Raw genomic sequence first — 11,844 nt, forward strand, 5'->3', positions numbered from 1 at the left:
AACACACAAGTTTGCAAATATATAATATGTGTGTGTGTGTGTGTGTGTGTGTGTGTGTGTGTGGAATTTTTTTGAATGAAAGTTAATAATTTTTGATCATATTTACTAGGCAATAATTCTGACCACAACTGTATACATTATATATATGTTAGATGCGATTAATCGAATTGACAGCACTGATAAAAAATACATAACTTTTTTTCAAGTGTGCATTTTATTGTTTTACATGAACAGTGACAATATCCGACTGTTACACCTTATAAACGCAATCAAACCAAATTAAAACAGACAAAACAATTAAAACGGAATAATAAATAATCACAGAAGCAAACAAATAAATTGGTGCATTATTATATTATGAATAATTCAACCAAATATTGAATTGTTTTTATTAATTTTGAGGAATACTGAATGTTTTCGTGCAAGTGAGACGAGTAAACACACACACACACACACACACACACACACACACACACACACACACACAGGAGAGCTGTCAGTCAATAAATGTGAAAAAGTAACTCAGATATTTTGTTGTAAATTGGAAAAGTAATGCGTTACTTAGTTACTCCAAAAAGTAATCAGATTACATAACTCGGGTTACTTGTAATTACACACAACACTGATTATATCAGTGAAATACTATTATAGATGTTTAAAATGAATTATAAAATGTTTTTTGTTTTTTTTAATGACACTTTCATTCAAAGGTGTATTGAATTTACTTTAATGAAAGGTTCGGTATTTGCGAATTTTTTTGAAAGAAATATCAAAAGGATAAACAATGCAGATTTATGTACTTTCATTTATATGTTTCCATATATATTTTCATATTCTGAGATGTTAATCGTTCCTCAGTTCTGCATTAATACCAGGGTTCCCACTTCAAATACTGGAAAGTTTGTGAATCTCTGGCCACAAATAAACACATGAAAACTGTAACAGTGTCTCTTACATGAAACCTTACTCTCACTCGAAGTGTGTCCCACATTCAGGCCTTGAATTTGAAGTACATTTTTTTAATATATTTCTTTTGAATATGAATAATCGCTCAGTTGTGCTTGAATGTGTGTGTGTGTGTGTGTGTGCAGGGTGATCGGCAGCGCGTCTCAGTTCGAGGAGTTCGGTCGAGTGTTTCACTGTCCCAGAGGATCACCCATGAACCCCGTCAACAAGTGTGCCGTCTGGTGACCTTTGACCCCGCCCCCGTGACCTCACGACCCGAGCTGCTCGACATCACCATCCACTCACGACGCCGTTCGATGTTTACAGCATTCGATCAGAATCACCCTCATGTGCCATGACTCCTTCTTTTGAAATGTTTATTTTTATATTCTGACGCGAGTGTGTTATCTCAGTCACGTTGTGTGTGTGTGTGAACAGAGGCGGCGCTGTATCGTATAGGCATGTTGACGTTTTGATATGACGTGTTTTGTCGGAGAAGTTTCGTGTTTTTTAAGTAGGACAGAGTGCATTCTGGGACAACTCAAGACTTATTTCTGGGTTCCTGATGTGATGTTTATGTGATTGTGAAGGAAGATGTTAATGTTATTTCTCCCAGATGAAGTCTGGACTTCACAATAACCCCACATTTCGGTCGAATCCAAACGAACATTTATGCAACTGCAGCGAAGAAGTGAATACATTTGTTATTATTATTATTATAGAACTTTAATTTTGTATAAAGTTTTTGCTCATGAAAGATAAAAAGAGTAACTTTGTACAGATGCACTATATGAAAGTTTAGAAAAATGTACAGGTCAAATAAAGCATGTTTCCTGTTTAAATACACACACACACACACACACACACACACACACACACACACACACACAGTCTCTCTCTCTCTCTCTCTCTCTCTCTCTCTCTCTCTCTCTCTCTCTCTCTCTCTCTCACACACACACACACACACTCACAAAAAATAAGACTTTGTTGAATGAAAAACTGGAAAATGCTGAATTCTCCATAATCCATGTTTGGAATAAAACAAGATCATATGCAACAACTGACAGATCTTTCTTTTAATCATTTATAGAAACATTGACAAGAACAGACAAAACTTGCACACTATTTACGTTACGTGGTGAATTTAAATTCAGATATTGGGACTTTTAGTTTTTCCAATCAGTCGCTATGATATTACTAAGATATTCTGAAGATAAACGTATTTATGCGAAACAGATCATATGAATAGTTTACTAGTACTTATTAATTAGATGCTAAGACAAACCACAGATATATGTTAAAATACTGTCGCTTCCGGTACAGTAACTTACGCTGTATAAAATATATTTTATACAGCGTAAGCTACTTTATATAAAAAAGAAGCGATTAAAATGATAAAAACTATATTGACTGGTTTCTTCACAGTTTTTCAAAAACAGAAATAGTGCACAGAACTTTTTAAATATTATTATTAACGTCTCATGACTTTTATTTACAAATCTACAGACCGGATGTTGTCATCGCTGACTTCACAACCTCTGTTGTGCGCGCTTGTGTTTGGTTTCCTGTTTGCAGCAACTAACAAATTCACAACAAACAGAACTAAAACTCATAAAACTTGAATGTAGTAAATTAAATATGATCTAAGATTAAACTCGCATGTTAATGGACACGAACTTGAAACCCTGCGCGAGGCGAGAAAAGGTAAACACAACATTACAGCTTCTTTAACATTCACACACACTCAACATGTAGCAGCTTTAGAGTTAATATAGATAACCACATCTATTGAAATTAACAAAGAATAATGTGTAATTAAATATCATATATATAGAATCATGATATTAAAATCAAACTACCTGTAAATAATATTAAATAAAGCAGCGGATGATTATGAACTTTCTGTTGGTGTTTCTTCCTGTTTTCTTCATTTCTGCTGTTTTAATCGCTGGTTTAAAACTTATTTCTAAACCCAACAGAGTTTAAAAACACAACATGCTGCATTTAATTTTATGACATTTATTGCAAGACTCTCTGGGGAAAAGACTTGTTAGCAATATCAGTCAAATAAACTAAAATCATATCAATATATGAAATGTATAATAATGTAAAGGCTCATTTTAAAGTCAGAATTTCCGAGATTTACTGACAGATTATTGATTTCAGTTTTAACTTTATTCTGGTAAAGTTTTTATCCATAAACAAACACACATTTCCAGGCTCACTTCCTTCTCTCTCATATTGAGCATTAACTGGTAATAATAAAACAGTTTATTGAAACAGTGTGATCATTTATATGCACTGTATGTGTTTTTACAGTATGATCTTGTGTGTGTGTGTGTGTGTGTGTGTGTTTCTCTTCAGGAGTGTGTGTTGGCGATGTCTGACAGCCTTTCTCTGCCCTCTTATGCCGATTATCCCACGGGACGTCCCTTCATCAACACACACACTCACACACACCGGTCCTACCGTAGCAGAGCCGTGAGAGCCTTTCCTGAGAGCAGCGGTGCAGGTACACACACACACACACACACACACACACACACACACACACACACACACGTGATGTCACCTGAGATACACTGATGACCGTATAGAGAGCGAATGATGATCCAGTGTCAGTCTGAATCCGCTCATGAATGATTCACTGACACACACACACACACACACACACACACACACACACACACACACACACACACTCGTTTATGATGAGGGAAGCAGCCGACTGCAGAAACACACTCATGTCTTACACCAGGAAGTGGTGATGATGTTCTCTTGAACACATGAGATGGAAACGCCGCTTTATTCACAAATGTTTTATGCCATATTCCAGTTTAGTGCAGCTTTGGATGGAAACATAGTTAGCAATAGTCTTTTTCATTTATTTTTTACATAATTGTATACATAAAGTGATTTATATGCATTTAAAAGGCATCTCAATGCTAGTAACACACGTGTGTGAAGATGCTGAGATGCTTTGGTGAACAGCTCCTCCTGCTGGACCGTCACGAGCTCACATTCAGATTCTTCATTTTCTTGCATTTATATTGGAAAAATGAAAAATTATTCAATAATCCAATTTCGCACACAAGTTAAATTCACAGCTTTGGATGGAAACACAGCCAGTAATATTCTTTTTTTATATAGATATATTTATGCATAATTTCATACATGAATAAATACATTTGTATTGAATAAATTCTTCTGATAAATGAATCAAAGCGACTTATAACAGAGGAATGATCTTAAAGGAGATGAAGAAGTGTTGTACGTGTGTTTGCAGAGATTATTTCAGCGCTGAAGAACCTGCAGGAGAAGATCCGTCGCCTGGAGCTGGAGCGACGAGAACACACACACTCCCCGGAGCGACGAGAACACACACACTCCCCGGAGCGACGAGAACACACACACTCCCCGGAGCGACGAGAACACACACACTCCCCGGAGCGACGAGAACACACACACTCCCCGGAGCGACGAGAACACACACACTCCCCGGAGCGACGAGAACACACACACTCCCCGGAGCGACGAGAACACACACACTCCCCGGAGCGACGAGAACACACACACTCCCCGGAGCGACGAGAACACACACACTCCCCGGAGAGACCCGACACCGGTGCGACTCAAACACACACCAGTCTGACTCGTATTATTCAGGAGACCAGTGATGATAGAGTGAGTGTGTGTGTGTGTGTGTGTGTGTGTGTGTGTGTGTAGACCTGCTCGCTCAGCTGTCTGCGGCCGAGACCCGGTGCTCGCGGTTGGAGAGACAGTTGGAGCTGATGAGGAAGAGCGTACGACACACAGAGTCAGACAGAACCGCTGTGCTGCAACAACAGGTGCGACACACACACACACACACTCGCTGACTCACTCACTCACACACACACACACACATTCACACTCACACACACTCACTCACTCACTCACACACACACTCTCACTCACTCATCTGTCCCACTGAAGCAGGTGTGTAGAGACAGACTCATTCATCCTCCTGTGTGTGTGTGTGTGTGTGTGTGTCTCAGGTGTCTCTGGAGCGTGTGTGTTCTGTGGATCAGCTGTGTAAGCTGGATGTTCTGGAACGGGAGTATCACAGACTGACGGAGACTCAGAGCGTCACTGAGAGGAAGATCCGAGCGCTGGAGAGGAAACTACAGGAAGAGGAACATCAGAGGAAACTGGTGCAGGAGAGAGCAGCTCAGGTGAGTGTGTGTGTGAGTGAGTGAGTGAGTGAGTGAGTGAGTGAGTGAGTGAGTGAGTGAGTGAGTGAGTGAGTGAGTGAGTGAGTGAGTGAGTGAGTGAGTGAGTGAGTGTGTGTGTGTGTGAGTGAGTGAGTGAGTGTGTGTTAGTGAGTGAGTGTGTGTTAATCATGTCCTCTTCTCTGTTGTCAGTTACAGACGGGTCTTGAAGTCAATCGTCTGCTCATTCAGTCTGTTTCTCCTCGTCCTCATGAACACAGTCGGATCAAACAGAAGAAAAGCTCCTCAACGGTAAACGAGTGTAGTAAACGAGTGTAGTAAACGAGTGTAGTAAACGAGTGTAGTAAACGAGTGTAGTAAACGAGTGCAGGATCAGATTCTCTCGTTACAACAAACACTCGGAGCTGATGAAGTCAGAGACACGAATCACTGAGTGAATTTAAAGCCGTGTTTTCTTCCCCTTCAGCAGCTTTACAGTGTTATTCATATCCGAGGGCTTTGTTGATGTTTAATGTGTGTGTGTGTGTGTGTGTGTGTGTGTGTGTTTCTGCAGAGAGAGCCGCCCGTTCCACAGCCGCATTACAGACTCAGTCTGGGAGACGTGCCGTTCGTGACCGGGACGGTAAACACACACACTCAGTTTGATAGTGTGCGAGTGTGTGTGAAAGAGAGAGAGAGTGTCACTAATGAGTTTTTAATGATAATTTAAAATAAGTTATTTTATTTATTGAGGTTATCTTCTGAAGTTTATCATGATTGATGTGTAATCAGCGTCTCTGTGTTCAGTCGACGAGCTCGAGTCACTCGGTGCGAGCGAACGTGCAGCGGGTCCTTCATCTCATGAAGCATCATCATCCTCAGCTGTGTAACGAGCGTGTGCTGGGACACGCCCCCTCCTCTGGTGGCCCCGCCTCCTCCTCCACTGGCTCCACCCCCTCCCCCACTGGCTCCGCCTCCTGCAGGGAAGAGCTGTCGGAGCTGTTGCTGACGCTTCAGGACGAGTTCAGACACATGAGCTGGTGAGGATCGGTCAAGCTATTATGTTCATTAAAAATAACAATACATTGAAATAAAATAAATGTTAACTGAAAAAACGTTTATTTTTTAGTTAATTATCTTAATTATCTTTTAGTTAAAATAATTATAATAAAAATGTAGTATCAAATAATTAAACAAAAAATGTATAAACATATTTGATTTAAACAAACAAATAAAAACTAATAAACTTTGGACTAGTGTTATTATCATTAACTAAAAGTATTACATTTAAATAAAATAAATGTTAACCAAAATAAAATAAAACATCTTATTTTTTAGTTAGTTGACGACAACATTTCTAATTTTCATTTTGTTTAACTTGGAAGTAATAAAATGACTAAGACTGGAATAAAAATAATAAATTAAACTATGTAGTTCTTTGTCATTTTTTTTTTAAAAAGGACAAATACCTAAACTAAAAAGAAAAAAGAAACGACAAAAAATGAATAAACTGACAAAAGGGAAAATATAAAAATAAAAATCAATTCATAATATTAATAAATACGATAATAATGAATAAACTGACAAACTGTCCTGTGCTGTGCTATTATTGTTCATTAAAAATAACACTAAAAACATTACATTGAAATAAATGTTAACCGAAATACTGTAAAACTAAACTAAAACTGAATAAACATATTTGGTTTAAACAAACAAATAAAAACTAATAAACTTTGATTTCATGGTATTATCATTAACTAAAAGAAAATCTATTACTAGAAATATTAAATTGAACTCCAATAAGTGTTAACTGAAATCAAATCAAATATAAAAATATTGTCTTGTCAACTAGGCCTAACTGAAAATATTTATTTTGTTTAGTTTAACTTAGAAGTACTAAGATTAAAATAAAAAATTAGACTAGTTATTTGTCTAATATTCTAAATAAAAGAAAGAAAATTAGACATAACTAATCTAAAAATAAAAATAAAAACATAAAAAATAATATTTGGTTGTAAACAAATAAACAACAGAAAAATGAACAAAGTGACAAACACAAAATGACAAAAAATTTAAATTGAAAATATAAAAAATTCTTAATATTAATAAAATCTATAATAATGAATAAACTGACAAAAATGCAACAAAATGACAGAAATGAAAAGGGAAAATAAAAAAATAAAAACTAATTCGTAATATTGATAAATACTATAATAATGAATAAACTGATAATACTAAAAAAATGACAGAAATTAAAATGGAAAATATAAAAATGTAAAACTAATTTATAATATTAAAAAATACAATAATAATGAATAAATTGACAAAAACACAACAAAATGTCAGAAATAAAAATGGAAAATATAAAAATAATTGCTTAATGTGTCTATGTTAATGAGAGCGATGTTTAATTGATTTTAATCGGCCTAATTAGCCAAGCACACCCCCCCCCCCCCCCCCCCCTCTCATGAGAAGATGATGAACGATGTTGTGTGTGTGTGTGTGTGTGTCAGCGAGCAGCAGGAGTTGTCCTCACAGATCCAGTCCTGCGCTTCGGATCGACTGAGACAGAACATGGAGCGAGAGATGGAGACGCTCGTGAAGAGAATGGAGAATAAAGGAGAACAGATCGCTAAAGTCAGGCGCCATCAAGCTCAGGTACCTGACTAGATCTATCTATCTATCTATCTATCTATCACAAATGCACAGCACAATTCACATTTACAAAATCTCAAGTCAAGTCATCTTCATTTATATAGCACTTTTAACAATGTAGATTGTCTCAAAGCAGCTTTACAGAGATAAACGTATAATTTAAGGTAAGATTGTTTTGGCTTTATAGCGGTTCTTTAATAAAGTTATTTTCCAGCTAAAGTTAGTTTTGATTGATTCGCTTCCGTCGCAACGATCATTTGTGGGGCCGCTAAGACGACACCATTCAGCAGGTTTGTAATTCCCTACATAAAATATAAATATGAAAATAAAATAAAATTAAATTCTGTATCAAAATTTATAAGGAAAGCCCAGTACTTTGTTTAGGCTTGATTTGTAGGGAATTCCAAACCTGCGTATATTCAAACGCACATAACTATAGAACCAGTTCTTAATGCGCATGTGAACGCCATCAGCGTTTCTCACAGGTTCGCGTTTAAAGTTTGTGTAGAGAGAATGGTGTCGTCTTAGCGGCCCCTAATTTAATAACACATGATCGTTGCAACGGAAGCGAATCAATCAAAACTAACTTTAGCTGAAAATAACTTTATTAAAGAACCGCTATAAAGCCAAAACAATCTCTGTTACCTTAAATTATATGTTTATCTCTGTAAAGCTGCTTTGAAACAATCTACATTGTTAAAAGCGCTATATAAATGAGGATGACTTGACTTGATTTGATATCTCCTAATGGTAGCATGTACAGAGTGAACAGCAGCGGTCCTAGTACTGAGCCTTGTGGTACGCCATACTGAACTTGTGATCGATAAGACATCTCTTCATTTATTGCTACAAACTGATAACGGTCTGATAAGTGTGATTTAAACCATGCTAGTGCAATTCCACTAATGCCAACATAATGTTCAAGTCTATTTAAAAGAATGTTGTGGTCGATGGTGTCAAATGCAGCACTAAGATCGAGTAACACTAATAGAGAGATACAACCACGATCGGATGATAAGAGCAAATCATTTGTGACTCTAATGAGCGCTGTCTCGGTACTATCTCCCTGTGGTTGAGCTTCTTGAGTCTGTTTAGTAAGGAGCGTTTTGATTGGTGGATTAAAAGCTCACCTCTCAACGCGACTGGCTAAACAGAACATCCTCCAAAAAAAAAAAAAAAAAGATATTTATGAATCTTAACCTGTCAGGAAGGTCTCAAAAATACCGCACACAAATTCAAAGCAGTCTAACCCTAACCCTGACATAATCACATTTAACTGTTCTTTTATTTTAAGATCTTAAATGTTGTAAGTTTGATGTTGAGATGATGATTGTGTGTGTGTGTGTGTGTGTGTGTGTGTGTGTGTGTGTGTGTGTGTGTCAGATGGAGAGGTTGAGGAAGCGCAGTGGTAAACAGAGTCCCGGTGGAGGATCGGTATCGGTGCGAGTGAGACCCGGCGAGAGGATCAGAGAGAGTCTGAGTCTGCTGAAGGACATGCGCTCGCTGCAGACCTCGCTGCGCTAACTCCTGGTTTAGCGGAACACTCGGGTCCATGGCTCGAAATCATGCCTGGGTCAAAGGTCAGGACAAAAACATGCCTGGGTCAAAGGTCAGGACAAAAACATGCCTGGGTCAAAGGTCAGGACAAAAACATGCCTGGGTCAAAGGTCGGCACAAAAACATGCCCGGGTCAAAGGTCGGCATAAAAACATACCCGGGTCAAAGGTCGGCATAAAAACATGCCCGGGTCAAAGGTCAGCCCAAGACCTAAAGAGAGAACATACTGCATTTTGCCTGAAAATTATTTTGACGACAAATTTTTTTTTCATGGCTTTTTTAGTTTGCTTTTTCACAACAACTCATTTTATATTTTTCATGACAATTCTTTACATTTTTTTCCCTCAACAATTTGAGTTTTTTTTTTTTTCATTTTCGCTACAATTTTTATTTTATTTTCACTACACTTTTCACAATGATTAATTTTTTTACTGTACGATAAATTTAATTGGGCATAAAGGCAGTACAAAAAATATTAAAAATCTAATAATGTAAAATGTATTTTTTTACATCATTTATGTAACATTTTTTCCCATTATTAATATTTGTAGTGTATTTTATATATATATATATATATATATATATATATATATATATATATATATATATATATATATATATATATATATATATATAGTTACGAATGAATCCACTGGAGGCAAGATGGAGCGGACCCAAATGCAACTTTAGTAATAAACAAAATCAAACATAAAGGCTGTACATAACATAAACAAGTAACTCAAAACAAGAACCTGAACAAGGAATAAACACAACTAGAAACATTCAATACTTGACAAAGACAGGGCAAACATGGGGGCTTAAATACACAAGACTAATTACAAGACAAGTAACACCTTTGAACAATGATCAGACGATTAACCAATGACAAGACACATGGCAGGATCACATGACAAACAGGGAATCACATGACAAGACACAGAAACATGACAATGACAAGAAAACCCAAACCGTGACACGTGTATATATATATATATATATATATATATATATAATGTAAAAATAAATTAATTTCATAATATAAAAATATTATTTTCATTTCATAATTACAAATGTAATATAAAATTCAATACATAATTATACATTTTACATAATTTATGTAACTATTTTTTATGTCATTTTTTTTTTCATTACATAATTGCCATAAAATGTGTTAAATTGTCATAAAAAAATAATGTCAAAATGCAGAGAACCTCCATGTTCCTAGTTTTAATTATGTAGAATATAATTTGTTATTTTATCCTTGTGGTGTGTTTTTTTGGTCATGTGACCCGGACATGTTTTTGACATTCACTCTTTGATCTCTTTTTAGTTTTCTGATGTTTGTTTGATGTGTTTGGAACAGGTTTTGTCGTTCAGAATCTGTTCACATCAGTGATTTAAATTCAAATGAATGAAGAGAAACAAGCAGATGAAACTCTGTTTTCATTGGTATTTGTCACTTTTATCACATGAAGATGTTTTATTACGTGTTGGAAATGTTTCTAATGAACCACAGCTTATTCTACCTCAGATATTACCCAGAATTCCTTAATTATATAATTAATAATCCTTAATTATTAATATTCTCGACATTCCAAGAACAAGTTTTTGTTTGGTGTAATGTGGCCTGATAACACTTTACAATAAGGTTTCATTAGTTAACATGAAGCAAACAATACTTTCACTGTATTTATTAACATTTCCATGATCAACAGTTGTATCTGTTAATATTAAAGCTCTATGAACGAACATGAACATTTTGATTAACATAAACAATGGTTAATAAATGCAAATGTGAAATAAAAAATATTACTTGTTTGTTAAAGCATCAACTAATGAGACCTTATTGTAACGTGTCACCTTTGACTTTTATTATAATCATTTTGTGTTTTTTCGTGATAGTGAAGGTGAGATGTGAACAGGTAAATGAATATTACAGATTTTTTTAAACGTATAATGGATGTTATTTGAATTGAGCAGCGATTTGTTGAAGCTACAGTGTGTGTGAGAGTGTGAGTGAGAGTGTGTGTTTTTACGCTGGTGCTCAGAATGACTTTAAAATGTTTGAAATATTTATTTTTACAGCACTGAATAAAAATCACATGAATGACATGTGCTTTGATTATTTCGACTGCTACACCAACAGAGTATTTGAAGAAATTTATTTAAATGAAAAGTATAGTTATTTATATTTTCATTCATAATCCTCAACTTCATGAATGCAAAAGACACAATTAACCTGTACAATATCTACACAAAAGTGTGTCTCCATACAGACCTTCAAAAACTACCGTTCAGCACTAAATTACTCTAGAAAACACTCAAACTGGAGACTTATTAATAATATTTCAGTAACACTTTACAATAAATTTAGTTTACAACATCTGTTAATTACTGAAGAGGATTAGGGCCAAGCAATAATAAAAAAATAAAACTATCTTGAGATTAAAGTCATTATAATGCAAGATTAAACTTGATAAATTTTGAGAAAAAAATT

General features: G+C 35.6%; 2 protein-coding genes across 3 annotated transcripts in view; both read left to right on the forward strand.

The window, feature by feature from the left end:
* ecel1 (endothelin converting enzyme-like 1) overlaps positions 1–2,007 on the forward strand; it is a gene marked incomplete at its 5' end in the record, with an annotated part of 8,403 nt that extends 6,396 nt beyond the window's left edge. Inside the window, one exon of the mRNA XM_079886247.1 lies at positions 1,092–2,007. Within this exon, the coding sequence (XP_079742373.1) occupies positions 1,092–1,191 (100 nt within the window). The 3' untranslated portion in view covers positions 1,192–2,007. The remainder of the gene's footprint in view (positions 1–1,091) is intronic.
* Positions 2,008–2,468: 461 nt separating this feature from the next.
* cep57 (centrosomal protein 57) lies at positions 2,469–9,599 on the forward strand. 2 transcript variants are annotated; one of them, XM_079886551.1, is made up of 10 exons: positions 2,469–2,649; positions 3,310–3,457; positions 4,232–4,570; positions 4,672–4,793; positions 4,983–5,159; positions 5,355–5,447; positions 5,710–5,778; positions 5,943–6,175; positions 7,649–7,793; positions 9,174–9,599. In XM_079886551.1, exons 1-10 carry the CDS (start codon positions 2,605–2,607, stop codon positions 9,312–9,314), a joined length of 1,512 nt encoding a protein of 503 aa, XP_079742677.1. In that variant the 5' UTR covers positions 2,469–2,604; the 3' UTR covers positions 9,315–9,599. The 2 variants fall into 2 exon arrangements, with proteins under 2 accessions (XP_079742677.1, XP_079742676.1); XM_079886550.1 differs by having other exon boundaries at positions 2,470–2,649; positions 5,349–5,447; positions 9,174–9,597.
* The last annotated feature ends 2,245 nt before the right edge of the window (positions 9,600–11,844 follow it).

This window comes from Squalius cephalus (genome assembly GCF_949319135.1).
Source record: "Squalius cephalus genome assembly, chromosome: 11".
NCBI classification, from domain to species: domain Eukaryota; kingdom Metazoa; phylum Chordata; class Actinopteri; order Cypriniformes; family Leuciscidae; genus Squalius; species Squalius cephalus.

Coding starts and splice junctions, on each gene's coding strand:
- cep57 (XM_079886550.1), top strand. CDS start 2,605: ATGTTAATGGACACGAACTTGAAACCCTGCGCGAGGCGAGAAAAG. Junction 2,650..3,309: donor CCTGCGCGAGGCGAGAAAAG/GTAAACACAACA, acceptor GTTTCTCTTCAG/GAGTGTGTGTTGGCGATGTC. Junction 3,458..4,231: donor TCCTGAGAGCAGCGGTGCAG/GTACACACACAC, acceptor GTGTGTTTGCAG/AGATTATTTCAGCGCTGAAG.